The sequence below is a fragment of the Pseudophryne corroboree genome, chromosome 2, assembly GCF_028390025.1.
Source record: "Pseudophryne corroboree isolate aPseCor3 chromosome 2, aPseCor3.hap2, whole genome shotgun sequence".
NCBI classification, from domain to species: domain Eukaryota; kingdom Metazoa; phylum Chordata; class Amphibia; order Anura; family Myobatrachidae; genus Pseudophryne; species Pseudophryne corroboree.
The window spans coordinates 1,044,084,101-1,044,106,418 of record NC_086445.1 but is presented as its reverse complement, the minus strand read 5'-3'; the positions used below and the strand labels follow the sequence as shown (position 1 = coordinate 1,044,106,418).

The window sequence follows — 22,318 nt, the reverse complement described above, 5'->3', positions numbered from 1 at the left end:
TCAAACACAAGATAAATGAAGCATGTGAAGGGGAGCGATATGAGACGAGAATGGTCTATGCTGAATAGTCCAAAAAGCAAAAATAATATTTCAGGATATGGCGCCAGACTTACCGCATGATCGAAAGCCACGCAATTAATGACCATGAAGTTTTCTAGGTTGTACTTGTAGGGGGCATAATTACCGTGCCAGGCAACCACGTTAAAGGGGGAAAAATCCTGCAGAGAGACATAAAATATTACTGTATGTAACATGAAGCTATCTAGTGATTATTAATATTATTAGTAATGCTACATCACAAACTGCAGCCTTTATAGGAGATGAAATTGCGACGGAAGGAGAAGGAATGCATGAGATTAGTCTACAAGTGAAGAGACTTCGTATCGAAACAATTTAAATATATCTAAAGATGTCCGTGAATTTGGGACAATATTTTATCCCATTGCAGTGCTTGATATTAGCAGTCACATTATTCCTCATGAACTGACATATAGAGAGACATTTCCTGTATGCAGGTTACCCCTATCCTGGATGGATATTGCAGATACACTACAGAATAAGATAAAGTATAATAGATAGATACAGTTGTTTAGTTCTCATGTAATGCTGATTTGCTGTATAACTTAAGGCACAGCAGAACTTCTCAGTGCTTAGTGCGGTCTTTGAATAGTCATTTTCCTCCACTTCCATTGGGTATCCGAATGATAGGTTGACACAGTCAATAGGTCAACCACTATTGGTCAACATGGCAATAGTCGACACAGAAAAGGTCAACATGAGTTTTTTTATTTTCAACTTTTTCATACTCTACCATCTACGTGGACTACAATTGGGTATAGTAACCTCCGCCGAGCGCAGCGAGATGCGCAAGGGGACGCGGTGCACTAATTGGGGTTCCCAGTCATTTTATGGAGAAATCGACATTAAAAAAACTAATTTTGACTCTGTCTTGTGTCAACCTTTACCGTGTCAACCTTTTGGCAATGTCGAAATTTTTTCTATGTTGACATTGTGCCTGTCGACCTTTTAGGGTCAACCTATTGATCCGTAACCCTTCCATTGTCGTTATACCTGAAATGATAAATTCCATTCTCGCTCATCGCTGATGCCGAAGCCAAGATTCAGTACATGAGAGCTAGTGACTTACCTGCCACGCTGAGAACATCTTGCCCTGGTACTTGCTGATAACTGTGTAGCCACCGGCCACCATCCTGTCCTCATACCACGCCACAGGGGTGAGGAAATCTCTGGGGTTGGCCAGGCCATTGGCCCCTATGATAGAGTACATTTATATCAATGATGGGTAAAATGTTTCTGCTCTAGAACATAGGGTGAGTATGCTAACACCTAACTGCCCCACATTTACCCGGCCAGGTGTTATTTCACCCCATGGAATGTGCCTAGCTTGGTCTGTGTGGTGAAATGTGTGGGTGCTCACCGATAGGCCCCAGGTCTGGAAGCTCAAAGTGGACTCCAAACACCTCCAGGACGTACCCTCTGGACTCTCCGAAGACCTCCACGCTGAACCGCATCCCTTGCTAGCAAACCGAGATCCAGGAAAGAGTTTAGAGGGATGAGACAGACAAAAACCTTATATATTATATCAGTATCATGGTATCACCTGGATTACACAGATCTCATTGGGTTCCAGCGATATCTTCCCAAACTCAGTGAGGATGAGGAGCTTTCCCTGCTGAGGCACTGCGGGAGAGAGGCAGATGTAACACCTCGATGGATACGGTCTATAGGATGACAATGTATATTACCTGTCCCGCAAGCTTCCTTCAATAAGTGGTAGCTGACATGACTGATTCTGTGGCCCTTCCTGGGCAGCGCTACCGGGTCATCACCATTACTGATTGATGCGGATCAGAAGCGCAGGAAAATGGCGCAGTCTCTGCGCCAATAGCTGTGAGTGGGTCCTGCATTGCAGCTGTGCAGACCCACACATTGCAGTCGCATCCTCGATAGGGGGGGGGGGGGCAAACAGGGGGCAGGCCGGGAACATTTTCGGGGCGACTGCGTGACATCACACATAGTTGCTCCGGAAAAAAAGTGTCCGCTGACTGCCTGGCAGCACAGGGTGGCCTTACATATTCTGGGCGGCCTTGCCCTGAGCTGGGCGGTCCCAGCATGTGCAGAGATGACCGCAGATCTGGCTGCGTATATCTCTGGATAACCCCCGCTGTACATTACATCCCATAGCGCTATTATCTCTTATTAGTGTGCCTCTGTCTGTACACAGCCACTCACCAATCAGAAAGTCACCGTCAGCGTTGTATAAGCATCTAGAGGGCGGGGAGAGGAATAACGTGAGTAACTCCAGATTCCGGGTATTGAAGGGTTAAGCGTGTCTGTCTGACAGGGCACAGGGGGGATTAGAGAGGAGAGTCACATGCAGGGGCAGATGAGAGAGGGCAGTGCAGACACAGGGGGCAGATTAGATACAAGAATGCAGATTAGAGAGCAGAGTGCAGACACGGGGGCAGATTAGATAGTAGAATGCAGATTAGAGAGCAGATTGCAGACACGGGGGCAGATTAGAGAGCAGAGTGCAGACATGGGCAGATTAGAGAGCAGTGTGCAGACACGGGGGCAGATTAGAGAGCAGAGTGCAGACACGGGTAGATTAGAGAGCAGTGTGCAGACATGGGGGCAGATTAGAGAGCAGAGTGCAGACACGGGCAGATTAGAGAGCAGTGTGCAGACACTGGCAGATTAGAGAGCAGTGTGCAGACACGGGGGCAGATTAGATAGTAGAATGCAGATTAGAGAGCAGATTGCAGACACGGGCAGATTAGAGAGCAGAGTACAGACACGGGCAGATTAGAGAGCAGAGTGCAGACACGGGCAGATTAGAGAGCAGAGTACAGACACGGGCAGATTAGGGAGCAGAGTGCAGACACGGGGTCAGATTAGAGAACGGTGCAGACACGGGCAGATTAGAGGACGGTGCAGACACGGGCATATTAGAGAGCAGATTGCAGACACAAGCAAATTAGAGAATAGAAAGCAGACACGGGCAGATTAGAGAATAGAGAGCAGATACAGGGGCAGATTATAGAATAGAAAGACACGGGCAGATTAGAGAATAGAGAGCAGATACAGGGGCAGATTATAGAATAGAAAGACACGGGCAGATTAGAGAATAGAGAGCAGATACAGGGGCAGATTATAGAATAGAAAGACACGGGCAGATTAGAGAATAGAGAGCAGATACAGGGGCAGATTAGAGAATAGAAAGACACGGGCAGATTAGAGAATAGAGAGCAGATACAGGGGCAGATTAGAGAGCAGACACAGACAAATTAGATAATAGAGAGCAGACACGGGCAGATTAGAGAATAGAGAGCAGATACAGGGGCAGATTAGAGAATATAGATCAGACATGGGCATATTAGAGAATAGAGAGCAGACATGGGCATATTAGAGAATAGAGAGCAGACATGGGGCATATTAGAGAATAGAGAGCAGACACAGGGCAGATTATAGAATAGAGAGCAGACATAAGGGCAGATTAGAGAATAGAAAGCAGACACAGGCAGATTAGAGAGCAGAGTGCAGATATGGGCAAATTAGAGAGAAGACTACAGACACGGGCAGATTAGAGAGAAGAGTGCAGACACGGCAGATTAGAGAATAGAGAGCAGACACGGGCAGATTAGAGAATAGACAGCAGACACAGGACAGATAAGAGAGCGGAGTGCAGACACAGGGCAGATTAGAGAGAAGAGTGCAGACATGACAGATTAGAGAATAGAGAGCAGACATGGGCAGATTAGAGAATAGAGAGCAGACACGGGCAGATTAGAGAATGGAGTGCAGACACAGGCAGATTAGAGAATAGAGAGCAAACAGGTCAGATTAGAGAATAGAGAGCAGACACGGGCAGATTAGAGAATAGACAGCAGACACAGGACAGATGAGAGAGCGGATTGCAGACACAGGGCAGATTAGAGAATAGAGAGCAGACACGGGGCAGATTAGAGAATAGAGAGCAGACATGGGCAGATTAGAGAATAGAGAGCAGACATGGGCAGATTAGAGAATAGAGAGCAGACACGGACAGGTTAGAGAATAGAGAGCAGACACAGGGCAGATTAGAGAATAGAGAGCAGACACGGGGCAGATTAGAGAATAGAGAGCAGACACGGGGCAGATTAGAGAATAGAGAGCAGACATGGGCAGATTAGAGAATAGAGAGCAGACATGGGCAGATTAGAGAATAGAGAGCAGACATGGGCAGATTAGAGAATAGAGAGCAGACACGGACAGGTTAGAGAATAGAGAGCAGACACGGGGCAGATTAGAGAATAGAGAGCAGACACGGGGCAGATTAGAGAATAGAGAGCAGACATGGGCAGATTAGAGAATAGAGAGCAGACACGGACAGGTTAGAGAATAGAGAGCAGACATGGGCAGATTAGAGAATAGAGAGCAGACATGGGCAGATTAGAGAATAGAGAGCAGAGACGGGGCAGATTAGAGAATAGAGAGCAGACACAGGGCAGATTAGAGAATAGAGAGCAGACACGGGGCAGATTAGAGAATAGAGAGCAGACACGGGGCAGATTAGAGAATAGAGAGCAGACACAGGGGCAGATTACAGATAAGAGTGCAGATACAGCAATATATTACAGAAATGCATGGATGTGATGACCTCTGACCCCAGCGGCAGTGATGTCACCATATTACCTGTCAGTCATAGAGATATTACAGGTGTAAATGTGGATGGCGATTCCATTGCGTGATTTGACGTCACCGGCTCCGCAGAGAGTGTGCAGCCCCTAGAGAGACATAGGGGCTTATTATACAAGAGCTGACACAGTAATATTACAGTTGCGTCACTTCCAACCTTCTCTAAACTATCTAAAAAAAACAACTAATTTTACTCACTTATTAAACTGAAGTGCAATCCCATCGCGACCGAAAATCGGCAATTATTTGTTAGTTTTTTTATGATGTTATTACCATTATTAGCATTGGGGAATCGGGCTGTACTCACAGGTTTACACTCTATACACCGTCCAATAAAAGATAACAAAGAGCAAATATACATTGTACAGGTTAAAAAGACAAAAACAATTCTATATAGCCAAGCGCTCGATACACACCAATCTATGTGCTGCCAGCAAAATAAGGCTACTCAACCTTATCAGAAGAAAAAATCAAATATGGAACAAAAGTATTGCAGCGCATATAGATTGGGCAAAGATATTTTTATTACTTCATTCCAATAAAAATAACAATAAAATTTAATAAGTAACATTCAAACATCCATAACCACCGGGCGGTAATTTTAACACCTCAATGTTTTATCTTAAAAAACATAAAATATGCTCTCTTTTCTGTCTGGACACCGTTATACACTATTCAGGAAAAACACTCCCATCTAAAATAAACAGACAAAAAATAAGTAAAAGCTCATTCAACAATTACCCTCTACAGTGTATGCCTTAGCTGCCACACTATATTAAACAGTCCATTTAGCAATGTAGCAGTCCATTCAATAGTTGGAAACACTGTATCATTGTAAAATTTGTGTAGCAACGTGTCACGCTGCACACTGATTTATCCAGCAAACGAGAGTCACTGATAGCTGCAGTTTTATATTTCAGTGGCAACAGAGTAATAGATAGTCCGTTCAGCAATTAGGATCCGTTAAAGCAGAAGGAATTAATTCTTTAAAACGTCTGGCCAGACAGAATATATATGCTCACCGCTACCTTCCAGCATTAAGATCACAGTGAACTCCTCCCGGCTGCTGGTGCTTTCAACCTTTAAAGGCAGTCATCTCTGGAGGATAACATCCGTATAGATCTGGAAATGCTGTTGGCGGTAGGCAGTGCAATTGACAGCGGTATGGAGCAGAATACGTGAGTCCTTTAATGCGTTTCCCCGCCTCCCTCCGGGTTCAGCGGCTTCATCAGTATTTCTGAAGCCACTGAACCTGGAGGGAGGCGGGGAAACGCGTTAAAGGACTCATGTATTCTGCTCCATACCGCTGTCAATTGCACTGCCTACCGCCAGCAGCAGTTCCAGATCTATACGGATGTTATCCTCCAGAGATGACTGCCTTTAAAGGTTGAAAGCACCAGCAGCCGGGAGGAGTTCACTGTGATCTTAATGCTAGAAGGTAGCGGTGAGCATATATATTCTGTCTGGCCAGACGTTTTAAAGAATTCATTCCTTCAGCTTTAACGGATCCTAATTGCTGAACGGACTATCTATCACTCTGTTGCCACTGAAATATAAAACTGCAGCTATCAGTGACTCTCGTTTGCTGGATAAATCAGCGTGCAGCGTGTTACGTTGCTACACAAATATTTACAGTGATACAGTGTTTCCAACTATTGAATGGACTGCTACATTGCTAAATGGACTGTTTAATATAGTGTGGCAGCTAAGGCATACACTGTAGAGGGTAATTGTTGAATGAGCTTTTACTTATTTTTTGTCTGTTTATTTTAGATGGGAGTGTTTTTCCTGAATAGTGTATAACAGTGTCCAGACAGAAAAGAGAGCATATTTTATGTTTTTTAAGATAAAACATTGAGGTGTTAAAATTACCGCCCGGTGGTTATGGATGTTTGAATGTTACTTATTAAATTTTATTGTTATTTTTATTGGAATGAAGTAATAAAAATATCTTTGCCCAATCTATATGCGCTGCAATACTTTTGTTCCATACATTGTACAGAACCATATACAAGTGATTACACATATATAATATGTTATGGGACAGCGACAGCACAAACCACTTACATCCACAAAGTCTCGCTTCTTCTCCTCTATCACAAATGGCTTCCACCTCAGCTGGGGAAGGAACAGACACTGGTTACAAATAACATTTACCCCTGGCATCAGAATGGACAATCGCTCAGTTATGGGGTCCTACTTATAGATATTGGCCTCACACCAAGTTCGGCCCGTTAGATATCCCCATAGACGACCGCCGGTCACATGACTACATCCCCATAGACAGACAGACGTACCAGCCAATCAGCTCCCAGCTGTCATGTTACAGGCTGGGTTTGAATAATAACAGGAGCTGATTGGCTGGTACTTTTTCTCCGTCCACTGTATTTCCATCCAGGCCTTAGTACATAAACCCCTAAGATCCAGAACATGGCCCAGCAGCAATTATTCTGCCGCCCGCTGACAACGCTGCATCTACTCCTCCCCTATAAGATCTCACCTGATTGGGTTCTGGTTCCACTTCGTCCCAGTTGTGCGATAGACGGCTATGCCCGTACGCCTCAAACGGTTTATGGCGGACAGACGGTAAGATACGATACAGCCAGCTGGGGACATAAACGTGAGAGGATCAGAAAACGAGAGGTGGCTTCTCTGTGGGGACTGGGCTTGTGGTGCCGGATCAGTACCGGGTGTTATTGGCCCAATCAGAGAATGGCGGACTCATTAGTAAGAGAATAGATGGTGGTTACACTGATCAGTGGGAGTACCGGCTGCTGATTAGTAGCATAGGAATAGGATAAGAGGCTTATAGCTGTGATACCTTCTCTTATTGGAGCTCCTGGGACAGGTGAAGGCGGAACCGGAGAGCTGCTCGGCGTACAGACCATACGGACACACCTGGGGGCTATTCTGTATAATGGGGAACACACTGCGTCACCGGCCGGGGGATGGTGCAGGGAAACATAATACAGAACACTGTGACGGTGTGATGGGACATACCTGGCCTTCAGGTAAGGCACCCGGACAGCGAGGATCCTCCGAGGAAAACTCATTGCCGAACCCGGACATGTACTGCAATGGGGAGACAGAGAGTCAGGGATGCAGCACGTGGCCTATGTCATGTTCCCTACAGTGATAGAGTCTTCACTCTGATTGGTTAGAAGCAGGGTATTGTAACCAATCAAAGCAGTGTCTCCCTAAACAATGACCGGGCATAACCCGATGGGAGCTAGTTTTGCGTCGGCTTTGCCACGCCCCGGGATCGTGGCTTCTGATTGGATCTTAGGAATATAGGAGAGTAATAAATAAGAAAACGAGGGAGGTGTCGGGGTGTTTTTTAATTAAATAGTATATTTTTTCTATGAGATGGGAGTTTTTTATTTTAGCAGGCACTGGATCCCCAAGCAATGCTGGCACTTGTGGTTCTCCAACAGAGATACCTTGTGGCCACGGGCACCTTCCATTAATCCAATCAAAAAAGATATAAACAAATATCACAAGAGAGCGCTCTATCGTAATATTTGTTTCTATCTTTTGTGATTGCTTTATGTGTATTGAGTAATGCAGATTACTCTTATGGGAGCTGCTCAATACTATCTATATATCTAATTAACTCACAGGTGACCAAGCTGCTATTATTTGTCCTGTGCGCCTGATTAACAATTACTATAGTTATTTCAATGTTATCTGTATATATACCTTCCATTAATAGACACTATTTCTCCATCGCATTACCAGCGTCGTGGAAAATTGCGGCCTGTTTCGACTTGGACATTATATATTGTAAAAATGGGGATATGCAACAAAAATTTTTTTGACATTGTGGGTCTCTGGCGATTCTGCCACAATTCACATTTTATAATATATAGCAACTCGCTGGAAAATCAGAAGACAATTCTCTATTATTTCCTTATCATTGGGGGTCATTCCGAGTTGACCGTAGCTGTGCTAAATTTAGCACAGCTACGATCATCTTCCCTGACATGCGGGGGGACGCCCTGCACAGGGCTGGTCCGCCCCGCAAGTCACTCCAACCCCCCCCCCCCCCCCCGCACAAATACAAAAGCATCGCACAGCGGCGATGCTTTGTATTTCTGGTGTAACTTCCGGCCAGCGTAGCTCCTGCAGCTGGCCGGGAGGTGTTTGTTGCTGCCGCCGCGGCCCGCCCCCCCCAACGGTCCAGCCATGCCCGCGTTGGCCGGACCGCGCCCCCTAAATCCCCCTCCCGCCCAGCGACCGCCTCTGCCTCAGAGGCGATCGCTAGGCAACGGCAACTGCCATGCGCCGGCGCACTGCGGCGCCGACGCATGCGCAGTTCCGACCCGGTCGCTGCGCTGCGACAAACTGCAGCGAGCAATCGGGTCGGAATGACCCCCATTGTTCTTTGGCGAATATCGGGGGTCATTCCGAGTTGTTTGCTCGGTAAAAATCTTCGCATCGCAGCGATTTCCCGCGTAATGTGCATGCGCAATGTCCGCACTGCGACTGCGCCAAGTAAATTTGCTATGCACTTAGGAATTTTACTCACGGCATTTTCATCGTTCTGGCGATCGTAATGTGATTGACAGGAAATGGGTGTTACTGGGCGGAAACAGGCCGTTTTATGGGCGTGTGGGAAAAAACGCTACCGTTTCCGGAAAAAACGCAGGAGTGGCCGGAGAAACGGGGGAGTGTCTGGGCGAACGCTGGGTGTGTTTGTGACGTCAAACCAGGAACGACAAGCAGTGAAATGATCACAGATGCCGAGTAAGTCTGGAGCTACTCAGAAACTGCTACGAGGTGTGTAATCGCAATATTGCGAATACATCGTTCACAATTTTAAGATGCTAAGATTCACTCCCAGTAGGCGGCGGCTTAGCATGACAAATCTGCTAAAATCCGCTTGCGAGCGAACAACTCGGAATGACCCCCATCCTTAGCTCTGTGTGAGGTCAGATTGTCGTTATATAGCGATAATAATATATAGATATGTCATAATAGTAACAACTTATCGCTTTCCTGTGATAACATTTTTATGAAGACATTTCCGATAATTGCAATTCCATAGCAATAATACTGTAGTACATACAAAGAATCATAATATGAAATATCATAGAGAGAAGTGGGGGGGTGGGAACAAATATGGAAATTCTTATAATATATTACATATCCTGATACGCATCATGACATAAGACAAGGGCGGACATGTAATCAAGTAGCAGCTACTAAACAAGAAGGAGTCTTTTAGCAAAATTGAATTTAAGGTGGTCACAAAATGAAGGGATGGAAAACGCGTCGTGGATCCAAAGGTCCTAAGCAGCCGTAACTGTTCAGCGGCAGAGAGCGCGTTATTATACAGCCCTCATTTCATATAGTAACGTTTTACACCTTTTTCTAAATCAGAATAAGTATCTCTACAGTAAAAGTAAATAAGGTCACCGTGGGGTAATGTATTAAGCCTGGAGAAGTGATAAAACAGTGATAAGTCCAAGGTGATAACGCACCAGCCAATCACTGTGAACTGTAAATTTACATATTGGAGCTGATTGGCTGGTGCGTTATCACTTTCCACTTATCACTGCTTTATCACTTCTCCAGGCTTAATACATCTGCCCCAGCTGTATCTCATGGATTAAAGGGGTGCTTTTGTCATCCCATTTACAAAGAAGAACGTTTCAGCCACGTCACAATAGTAGTGAGAATAGGAATGAGATACTTCATATCGGAAATCATTTTCCTTATAATAAAATTGTAAAAACAATAACGGGATAGGAAAACGAAGGGGAAACAACTGATATATAAAATAAAGAACCTGATTCCAGTAACGTCAGACCTTTGGCCATGACCATACATGAGTATAATCTGCAGGTGCCGCATTACATGTCCTGTGACTAATATAAAATAAATGGAGGGGGCTGGACCATAGGGGGTCATTCCGAGTTGTTTGCTTGCTAGCTGTTTTTATCAGCCATGCAAACGCTAAGCCGCCTCCCACTGGGAGTGTATTTTAGCTTAGCAGAAGTGCGAACGAAAGGATTGCAGAGCGGCTACAAAATAATTTTGTGCAGTTTCAGAGTAGCTTCAGACCTACTCAGCGCTTGCGATCACTTCAGACTATTCAGTTCCTGTTTTGACGTCACGAACACGCCCTGCGTTCGCCCAGCCACGCCTGCGTTTTTTACCTGGCACACCTGCGTTTTTGCGAACACTCCCTGAAAATGGTCAGTGGACACCCAGAAACGCCCTCTTCCTATCAATCACTCTGCGGCCAGCAGTGCGACTGAAAAGCTTCGCTAGACCTTGTGTGAAACTACATCGGTTGTTGTGAAAGTACGTCACGTGTGCGCATTGTGCCGCATACGCATGCGCAGAAGTGCCTTTTTTTGCATCATCGCTGCGCAGCGGACATTTTCTGCTAGCGATCAACTTGGAATGACCACCATAGGCCGATAGCCGAGAGCTGGATAATGAGCCCCCACAAGGTACATTCCAGATAAGACGTCTGGTACCCTCAGTCTGGTTGGGGATCATAGGGGGTGTATGCACTGAGGTCCCGGCAGGATTCGGGGCCTGATGCTGCCAGGAAAAGCTGCTGAGTCACAGTGTGTCAGGTTCTCGCTGCATCTGGGACTCATTGCAGAGACTGCAGCATCCGGGAGGGGAGAGAACAACACTCCGATGAGGGGGGAACGGAACATACACAGTTCTTCTCTCCAGGAGAAGCCATTTAGTCCCGTCCCCTCCATACACACTCGCAAATCCCGGTATTACCTCCCCATCCTGCGCACTTCACTAGAAAGGAGATCCGTCTACTCTTCAGGGGGTGCGGGAGACTATCCAGAAAATCAGGAGTCTCCCGCAACTTCTGGGAAAGTAGGCAGCTGCAGTATGACGTTCTCCCGGGCGGGCGGGCGGGGGGTGTAGTGCATGCTGGCCTGCTTTCCTACATGTCAGGGAGATGTGACACCTATAAGTGCGGACGTGCACTGCTACATGTGACAGGCGTGTCAGAAACATGGCTTACATCCGGAATGAGCCCCAAAGCAGTCAGTAAGATCTACTTGGTGATTACAAGACACAAACTACTCAGGGCTTGCCCGTGTATTGTGTTTTACATGCGGTTCTATATACAGTAAGTGCATACTTGCCTACCCTCCCGGAATGGCCGGGAGGCTCCCGAAAAACGGGTGACCCTCCCGGCCCCCCGGAAGAGCAGGCAAGTCTCCCGATATACGCGGGTCACCCCCTGCCCGCCGCCCACTTAACGAGTAAAGTGGGCGGTCCGGGCAGGCGATGACGCGATTCTTGTTGAATCGCGTAATCGTAACCACGCCCCCTGCTGTATAATGCCGGTAATCGCGGCATTACACAGCGGGGGCGTGGCTTAAATGACGCTGTCAAGAAGCCACACCCGTTCCGCCTCTGGCCCGCCTCCGTTCCGCCTCTGTCACGCCCCCCTGTCACGTCACCTCACTGCCCGCCCCCCCTGCTGAGCCGACGGGCTGCTCTCTCCCGGAGAGAGCAGCCCAGAAGTCGGCAACTATGTGTAAGTGGCCACCAGAAACTTTATTTAAAAATGCATGTAGCCATTATATAATGTGGGTCAGGTGCAATCAGGGAGATTTCCAGGCTCTTCAGGGAGTCAGGGAGATTCGTATCTGCTGTCACATTCTCTGTTTCTATAGCTACTATTTAATGGCAGCACGGATGGTGTAGTGGTTAGCATTACTGCCTCACAGCACTGAGGTTTTGGGTTCGATTCCCACCATGGCGCTGTGTGGAGTTTGTATATTCTCCCCGTACTTGGGTTTCCTCCGGGTACTCCGATTTCCTGCCACAATCCAAATATATACTGATAGGTCAATTGGCTCCCAAAAATATTATCCTTCACTTTCTATGTTTCTATGAGTTTCCATGGCAATCAGTATGTAACAGAAGTATACACTGATATACATCTTCATACCCTCCAACATTTTACACTTAAAAATCGGTACAAATTAGGAAAGGGGCGTGGCCTATCCTATACTTTCAATGAAAATTTAGAGAGTCAAAAATCGTTACCAACCATAAAAACAAGGTACTGTACCTGCAAAGAGGTGCAGCTGGAGGGTATGCATCTTATATATTACGATATATATTATACACCAAGAGGCCGCTGCATGATAATATATACACAGGTGCCCTCTGCTAGGATCCTTAACAGCTGGTGTCCCCTGTCACGATCCAGGTGACAGGACACACGTATTGCCTCTCAGATGTCTCTCCAGACTGTCCCTGCGTTCCAGGTACGGCTATCACCTGCGCTGTTTACGTGCGGTGCGCAGTACAGCGTCCCCACAGTCGCTCAGCGCTTCCAAACAGACTTTCCCTCCAGTATCCAAACACGGGAGCAGCCATGTTTGGTCAGATCACATGAGTCTCTACAGCCAATCCTCTGCAGTCTGCTTCCTAGCTGCTTGCTCAGCCAATCACCAATTCCCAGTGGGTATAAGTTCCTGTGAAAGCACTTCCTGGTTGTCAGTGCTACGGTTGTCTAACCCAGTGTTGGTTGTCTCTGCTGTCTGTGGGTGTTCTCTCTGCCCTGCAGTTCCAGGTTACCAGCTCCTGGGATTCCATCCACTCAAAGAGACCTGCACCAATTTCCATCCAGCGGTGCCGACTAGGGTTGCCACTTTATTCCTTTAATTCTGGACACATATTAATCACACAGGTTCTGTGGCTGATAAAAAACAGGTGAAATGGAGTCTTGAAGTCAGCCAGCCACAGAACCTGTGTGATTAATATGTGTCCAGAATTCAAGGGATGAGGTGGCAACCCTAGTGCTGCCTGACTGCATCGATTTTCCAGCATCGTTCCGGATACCATCGATGACCCATCGTCGATTCTGGTTACTTTCGGTGTTCCATCATCGACTCCTGTCACCATTGGTGTACCATCATCGATTCCTGTTATCATCGGTGTGCCATCATCGATTCCTGCTACCATTGATGTGTCATCATCGATTCCTGTTCGCATAAGTGTTCCGTCATCGATTTTTTTTCACTATCGATGTTCCCTCATCGATTCCTCATCATCTGTGTCTCACCATCGGTTCAGCATCATCGGTAATTCACTATAAACCCTGCTCCACCAGTATCATCTCTCTCTCTGGTCAGTATCGGCTCATTACCTACGTATCAGTTGTTAGTTGTCTGCATCTATGGACTCCTATTACCAGCAACGCATCTTCCATGACTGCCGCCATATTGATGCGTAATATTACCACCAGCATTTATCTGACTTCTGTGCATTGAGGACTATTGCTGACTTTGTGATACCTGTCTCTGTGCTTCCATTGGGGTTATCCGATTGCTGATATGAGTCTACTTCCATCTTCCGCTGTGATTGCTTTACCTGCGTGCTCAATAAAAGACTTACCTTTTACACAGTCCTTTGTTATTCTGGTCACGGCTTCGGGCGCATGCTCCAAGGGTATCTTACATGTCTAGGAACCCTCTCCAGCCATCCCGGTTCAATTACACATCTGCCCCTAGGCCTGAGGCTTCCCCAGGTCAGCCTCTGACCTCAGGAGTGACACCATCCCTGTACTGCTAAACATATATATTGCACTTACGTCGTGTGGGTCACCTCTTGCAGAGTCAGGGGGTATGTAAATAAATGGGGGCGAGATGTGGAAGTGGTTACTAGAGAGAATACTGGGGTGAGAGGTTCCACGAAAAGTGCACAGAAAATACTGTATTCCCGCACATACGCAGTGCTGTACGTATCGTGAGAGGTGTCGTCATAGACCGCAATATACTCCCAGTTTACCTCAAATGGTCACCAGCAATGTGCAGCTGCCCCATAGTAACACAAAGGCCCAAACATTGGGGGATCATTCCTAGCTGCATTTGTTCGCAGCGCAGCAATCAGGCAAAAAAAATGGCAGTTCTGTGTATGCGGCGTAATGCGCACGCGCGACGTACGGGCACAACAAACGATGTAGTTTTACACAGGGTCTAGCGATGCTTTTCAGTCACACTGGTGTCCGCAGAGTGATTGACAGGAAGAGGGCGTTTCTGGGTGTCAACTGACCGTTTTCAGGGAGTGTTCAGAAAAACGCAGGCGTGCCAGGAAAAACGCAGGTGTGCCAGGAAAAACGCAGGCGTGGCTGGGTGAACGCAGGGCGGGTTTGTGACATCAAATCCAGAACTGAATGGTCTGAAGTGATCACAAGCGCTGAGTAGATCTGGAGCTACTCTGAAACTGCACAAAAATATTTTGTAGCCGCTCTGCGATCCTTTCGTTCGCACTTCTGCTAAGCTAAGATACACTCCCAGAGGGCGGCGGCATAGCGTTTGCACGGCTGCTAAAAGCTGCTAGCGAGCGAACAACTCGGAATGACCCCCACAGAGTGAGAACACCACTTGTCCTGTCTCACTGGGAGCAGCCTACTCTCCCGGATTGCCCGGGACAGGGGAAACGCAGGATTTGTAAATGGGGGTTTCCATCAGACAAACTTCCCCACGATTTCCTCACAAGTCAAATCACATGATGAGATTTTAGGACTTTCTATGGGATACGTTTAATTTGCCACCAGCCAACGCAACGGGGCTATTCCACTCGTGGATGTCCACAGCGTGGCGAGTGCAGTAATCCCGCAAGGGGACTCTTAGCACTCGCCCCGATGCCGGCATCTCGTCGCCGGTAATCCAGTCACAGCCGGCATCCTGTCCGCCGGTAATACATACCCAAACCCTTTCTAAACCTCACTCACTGTATGTTATGAGCTTAGACTTTAGGTGCTATTAATATATTTGTATCTCAATCAAGTAGCCCACAGTAATTTTATATATACATAACGTTTATATTATTATTTACCCTTTATATCAAAATAATCTATTCAATTAGTTATGTTCCCATTCGTTTTTCCTGGTGCTATTTTAAATTATTTGGCTATTATATATATATATATATATATATATATATATATATATATATATATATATCCCCTATAAATTAGTGCACACATACAATGATGTTGCTAATACTGTGTTTAATGTCCTCATGAACATGAAGCAATGATTGATTGATTGATTGATTGATTGATTGATTGCACAGTTCCTGACTGAGGTCAGCTGCGGAAGGGGTCAGTCTGTGTGCTCACGTTCAGATTAGGAAGCCTCACAAGACTTGTGACCATGATCCCTGGTTCACCTGCCGCTGGCTGAGAGAGGTGTACCGTAGCTCTACACAAGGACCCGCAAATCGCGGGAAAATGCAGTGAGTGGGCGGAGCCTAATGCCACGACTGAGCGGAGCTAAATACTCGAGCAGCGATTAACAATAAAATTGAGTGCGCCACTGCGGGAGGCTCCCAAAAATCGGGTGACACTGCCGGCCGCCCAGAAAAGTAGGTGGCTTACACCCAGCGCCTTCCCCCGCAACCACCTGCACCATCCCCCTTGGCCGCCCACCCACTCCTGCAGCCGCCACATATGGAGGAATAGTGGGTGGAGTGATGATGAGATTTGCGCTGATCACGTCATAGACCCCCCCCCCCCCTTCTCGGTAATGTGGGTAGTGTATAGTTTGGCCTGCAATGATGTGATTGCATCTGCAAGCTACCAAACCGCCCCACCTATGTTGGAACCACGCCTCCTGTTGTGCCCCTTTCAGAGTACCAGCCAATCAGCGCCTAACATCTCACAGGCCGGACATACGCCCTCATCCTATGCAGCCATGCGTCTGTCCTTCGGTGCATTGGAAGTTCTCGCCTCATGCTCCCGTCCTGTAGGCTCAGTGCATGAATATATATTATTATAAAGCATTGCACGGGATAACTGGAGGCTCTGCAGATGGTGCATATCGCCATTCCCAGCGCCCTGCGCTATAATCCGCCTTTAATCCGGGCTGCGAATCCTTTGTATCGGTCTCTGGTGACATTTGATGTTGGTGCCTTATCCCGCTCACGCTGAGAGCTGTGAAATATTTATCAGACCCCTCTCGCCCCCTCTTACACCCCGGTATCTGCTACAAGTGACATTTCCAGGCCGTACACCATTGATCTGTAGCCTGGTAATCCTGGATCCCTACAGAACGGCGGCTGGGAGACAGCGGGAAACAATCATTTATTTATAAATGGCAGCAGGTCCCCCGGTGACCGCTCTCCTGCAGGTCGCTGACTGCTCGGTAATTAATATGGCAGCTAATCCAGTCTGTGTTTACACAAGGGAGAGACTGGAGAATTAACCCTAGGCGGCTGGTACAGTGCGGCCGCCGGATCTGGGTCTGGATGAATCTGGCTTTAGCCATTGGGCCTTATTCAGGTTTGTTAGCAAACCAAAAAAGTACACTGATGGGCAAAACCATGCTGCACTGCAGATGGGGCAGCTGTAACATGTGCAGAGAGAGTTAGATCTGGGTGGGGGGTGTTCAAACTGAAATCTAAATTGCAGTGTAAAAATAAAGCAGCCAGTATTTACCCTGCACAGAAAATAAGATTTTAAACCTACCGGTAAATCTTTTTCTCGTAGTCCGTAGAGGATGCTGGGGACTCCGTAAGGACCATGGGGATAGACGGGCTCCGCAGGAGACATGGGCACTTTAAGAAAGACTTTAGGTATGGGTGTGCACTAGCTCCTCCCTCTATGTCCCTCCTCCAGACCTCAGTTAGAGAAACTGTGCCCAGAGGAGACGGACAGTACGAGGAAAGGATTTTGTTAATCCAAGGGTAAGATTCATACCAGCCCACACCATCCACACCGTATAACTTGTGATATACTAACCAGTTAACAGTATGAAAACAACATAGCATCAGTCCAAGACCGATGAAAACTATAACATAACCCTTATGTAAGCAAAACTATATACAAGTCTTGCAGAAGTAGTCCGCACTTGGGACGGGCGCCCAGCATCCTCTACGGACTACAAAAAAAAGATTTACCGGTAGGTTTAAAATCTTATTTTCTCTAACGTCCTAGAGGATGCTGGGGACTCCGTAAGAACCATGGGGATTATACCAAAGCTCCCAAACGGGCGGGAGAGTGCGGATGACTCTGCAGCACCGATTGAGCAAACAGGAGGTCCTCCTCAGCCAGGGTATCAAACTTGTAGGAACTTTGCAAAGGTGTTTGAACCCGACCAAGTAGCAGCTCGGCACAGCTGTAGTGCCGAGACCCCTCGGGCAGTCGCCCAAAAAGAGCCCACCTTCCTTGTGGAATGGGCCTTGACCGATTTTGGTAACGGCAATCCAGCCATGGAATGAGCCTGCTGAATCGTGTTACAGATCCAGCGAGCAATAGTCTGCTTTGAGCAGGGGCGCCAATCTTGTTGGCCGCATATAGGACAAACAGTGCTTCTGTTTTCCTGACTCTAGCCGTTCTGGCCACATAAATTTTCAAAGCCCTGACTACATCAAGGGACTCGGAATCCTCCAAGTCGCGCGTAGCCACAGGCACCACAATAGGTTGGTTCATATGAAAAGATGACACCACCTTAGGCAAGAATTGATGGCGGGTCCGCAATTCCGCTCTATCCATATGGAAAACTAGATAGGGGCTTTTATGAGACAAAGCCGCCAATTCCGATATTCGCCTAGCCGAAGCCAAGGCTAATAACATGACCACTTTCCAAGTGAGATATTTCAACTCCACCGTTTTAAGTGGTTCAAACAAACCAGTGTGATTTAAGGAAACTCAACACCACGTTAAGGTCCCAAGGTGCCACCGGAGGTACAAAAGGAGGCTGAATATGCAGCACTCCCTTTACAAAAGTCTGTACTTCTGGGAGAGAAGCCAAATCCTTTTGAAAGAAAATGGATAAGGTCGAAATCTGAACCTTAATGGAGCCTAATTTTAGGCCCAAATTCACTCCAGTGTGTAGGAAGTGAAGGAAACGGCCCAGATGGAATTCTTCCGTAGGAGCATTCCTGGCCTCACACCAAGGGGCAGATGTATTAAGCCAGGTGAAGTGATAAAGTGGAAGGTGATAACGCACCAGCCAGTGAGCTCCTAACTGTCATTTTTCAAACCCAGCCTGTAACATGGAAGTTAGGAGCTGATTGGCTAGTGCGTTATCACCTTCCACTTTATCACTTCACCAGGCTTAATACATCTGCCCCCAAGATACATATTTTCGCCATATACGGTGATAATGTTTAGCTGTCACGTCCTTCCTAGCCTTTATCAGAGTAGGAATGACCTCATCTGGAATGCCCTTTTCCGCTAGGATCCGGCGTTCAACCGCCATGCCGTCAAACGCAGCCGCGGTAAGTCTTGGAACAGACAGGGCCCCTGTTGCAACAGGTCCTGCCGTAGAGGAAGAGGCCATGGATCTTCTGTGAGCATTTCCAGTAGATCCGGATACCAGGTCCTTCGTGGCCAATCTGGAACAATGGGAATTGTCTGTACTCCTCTTTTCCTTATTATTCTCAACACCTTTGGGATGAGAGGATGAGGAGGAAACACATAGACCGACTGGAACACCCACGGTGTCACTAGGGCATCTACAGCTACCGCATGAGGGTCTTTTGATCTGGCGCAATACCTCTGCAGCTTTTTGTTGAGGTGGGATGCCATCATGTCTATCTGGGGCAGTCCCCACTGACTTGCAATCTGTGCGAAGACTTCCTGATGAAGTCCCCCCTCTCCGGGATGCAGGTCGTGTCTGCTGAGGAAATTTGCTTTCCCAGTTGTCCACTCCTGGAATGAACACTGCTGACAGTGCGCTTACATGATTTTCCGCCCAGCGAAGAATCCTGGCGGCTTCTGCCATTGCCACTCTGCTCCTTGTGCCGCCCTGGCGGTTTACATGAGCCACTGCAGTAATGTTGTCTGACTGGATCAGAACTGGTCGGTCGCACAGTAAGGTCTCCGCTTGACGTAGGGCGTTGTATATGGCCCTCAGTTCCAGGATGTTGATGTGAAGACAAGTCTCTTGACTTGACCAAAGACCTTGGAAGTTTCTTCCCTGCGTGACTGCTCCCCAACCTCGGAGGCTCGCATCCGTGGTCACCAGGATCCAGTCCTGAATGCCGAACCTGCGACCCTCTAGAAGGTGAGCACTCTGCAGCCACCACAGGAGAGATACCCTGGCTCTGGGGGACAGGGTGATCAACCGATGCATTTGTAGATGTGACCCGGACCACTTGTCCAATAGGTCCCATTGGAAAGTCCTCGCATGGAACCTGCCGAAGGGAATGGCTTCGTATGACGCCACCATCTTTCCCAGGACTCGAGTGCAGTGGTGCACTGACACCTGTTTTGGCTTCAATAAGTTCCTGACGAGAGTCATGAGTTCCTGAGCTTTTTCTATCGGAAGATAAACCCTTTTCTGGTCCGTATCCAGAATCATGCCTAAGAAGTTCAGACGAGTTGTAGGAACCAACTGCGACTTCGGGATATTGAGAATCCAGCCGTGTTGCTGTAACACCTTCAGTGAAAGTGACACACTGTTCAGTAACTGCTCTCTTGATCTCGCTTTTATGAGGAGATCGTCCAAGTACGGGATAATTGTGACACCTTGCTTGCGCAGGAGCACCATCATTTCCGCCATTACCTTGGTGAAAATCCTCGGAGCCGTGGAAAGCCCAAACGGCAACGTCTGAAATTGGTAATGACAATCCTGTACCGCAAATCTCAGGTACGCCTGATGAGGTGGATAAATGGGGACATGAAGGTATGCATCCTTTATGTCCAGAGATACCATAAAATCCCCCACTTCCAGGCTGGCGATGACCGCTCTGAGCGATTCCATCTTGAACTTGAACCTCTTTAGGTATAGGTTCAGGGATTTTAAATTCAATATGGGTCTGACCGAACCGTCCGGTTTCGGGACTACAACATGGTCAAATAATAACCCCCTCCTTGTTGAAGCAGGGGAACCTTGACCACCACCTGATGAAGATACAATTTGTGTATTGCATTTAACACTATCTCCCTTTCCGGGGGAGAAGCAAGTAGGGCCGATTTGAAAAACCGGCGAGGAGGCACCTCTTCGAATTCCAGCTTGTAACCCTGGGAAACAATTTCTATTGCCCAGGGATCCATCTGTGAGTGAACCCAGATGTGGCTGAAAACTCGAAGACGTGCCCCCACTGGGGCGGACTCCTGTAGCGGAGCCCCAGCGTCATGCGGTGGATTTTGTAGAGGCCGGGGAGGACTTCTGTTCCTGGGAACTAGCTGTGTTGTGCAGCTTTTTCCCTCTGCCCTTACCTCTGGCAAGAAAGGACGCACCTCGTACTTTCTTGTTTCTTTGTGATCGAAAGGACTGCATTTGATAATGTGGCGCTTTCTTAGGCTGTGAGGGAATATAAGGTAGAAAATTAGATTTACCAGCTGTAGCTGTGGAGACCAGGTCCGAGAGACCTTCCCCAAACAATTCCTCACCCTTGTAAGGTAAAACCTCCATATGCCTCTTTGAGTCGGCATCGCCTGTCCATTGCCGGGTCCATAGGACTCGTCTAGCAGAAATGGACATCGCGTTGATTAGAACCCAGTAGACTAATGTCTCTTTGAGCATCTCCCATATATAAGACCGCATCTTTTATATGCCCCAGGGTCAATAAAATGGTATCCTTATCTAGGGTCTCAATATCCGCTGATAAGGTATCTGTCCATGCTGCTACCGCGCTACAAACCCAGGCCGACGCAATCGCCGGTCTGAGTAAGGTACCAGAATGTGTGTAAATGGACTTCAAGGTAACCTCCTGCTTGCGGTCAGCAGGGTCCCTGAGGGTAGCCGTATCTTGGGATGGCAGGGCTACCTTTTTGGATAAGCGTGTTAATGCCTTATCCACCTTAGGGGAGGATTCCCACCGTATCCTGTCCGTTGGCGGGAAAGGATACGCCATAAGAATCCTTTTGGGAATCTGCAGTTTTTTGTCTGGAGTTTCCCACGCTTTTTCACATAATTCGTTCAACTCATGGGAGGGTGGAAAGGTGACCTCAGGCTTCTTTCCCTTATACATGTGTACCCTCGTGTCAGGGACAGAGGTTTCCTCAGTGATGTGCAAAACATCTTTGATTGCAATGATCATATATCGAATACATTTAGCCACTTTTGGCTGTAATTTTGCATCATCGTAGTCGACACTGGAGTCAGAATCCGTGTCGGTATTTGTGTCTACAATTTGGGATAGTGGGCGCTTTTGAGACCCCGAAGGTCTCTGCGACATAGGGACAGGCATGGGTTGACTCCCTGGCTGTTCCCTAGCTTCAGCTTTGTCTAATCTTTTGTGCAATAAATTTACATTAGCACTTAAAACCTTCCACATATCCATCCAGTCAGGTGTCGGCGTTGTCGACGGAGACACCACACTTATTCTCTCCTCCTCCTCCCCCTGAAAGCCTTCTACCTCAGACATGTCGACACACGCGTACCGACACACCACACACTCAGGGAATCCTCTTATCTGAAGACAGTTCCCCCACAAGGCCCTTTGGAGAGACAGAGAGAGAGAGTATGCCAGCACACACCCAGCGCTAATACCCCAGGAAAAAACACTATATAAATATATGTTTACCCAGTAGCGCTGTTTGTACATGTATAAATGCGCCAAATTATGTGCCCCCCCTCCCCCCCCCCCTTCAAAACCCTCTTTCACCGTTGGTTAAGCAGGGGAGAGTCCGGGGAGCTTCCTCTCAGCGCTGTGCTATGGAGAA

The 22,318-nt window shown here is 47.5% G+C and overlaps 1 protein-coding gene across 1 annotated transcript in view; it reads right to left on the bottom strand.

The window, feature by feature from the left end:
• The window catches only part of HGD (homogentisate 1,2-dioxygenase), an 86,390-nt gene that overhangs the window by 30,218 nt on the left and 33,854 nt on the right, over window positions 1-22,318 (bottom strand). Inside the window, exons 2-11 of the mRNA XM_063956854.1 lie at window positions 7,699-7,770; window positions 7,520-7,608; window positions 7,199-7,304; window positions 6,766-6,816; window positions 4,696-4,787; window positions 2,254-2,288; window positions 1,622-1,701; window positions 1,439-1,538; window positions 1,148-1,272; window positions 114-218 (exon numbers count right to left, since the gene is read on the bottom strand). Coding sequence (XP_063812924.1) covers window positions 114-218; window positions 1,148-1,272; window positions 1,439-1,538; window positions 1,622-1,701; window positions 2,254-2,288; window positions 4,696-4,787; window positions 6,766-6,816; window positions 7,199-7,304; window positions 7,520-7,608; window positions 7,699-7,770 — 855 coding nt within the window. The remainder of the gene's footprint in view (window positions 1-113; window positions 219-1,147; window positions 1,273-1,438; window positions 1,539-1,621; window positions 1,702-2,253; window positions 2,289-4,695; window positions 4,788-6,765; window positions 6,817-7,198; window positions 7,305-7,519; window positions 7,609-7,698; window positions 7,771-22,318) is intronic.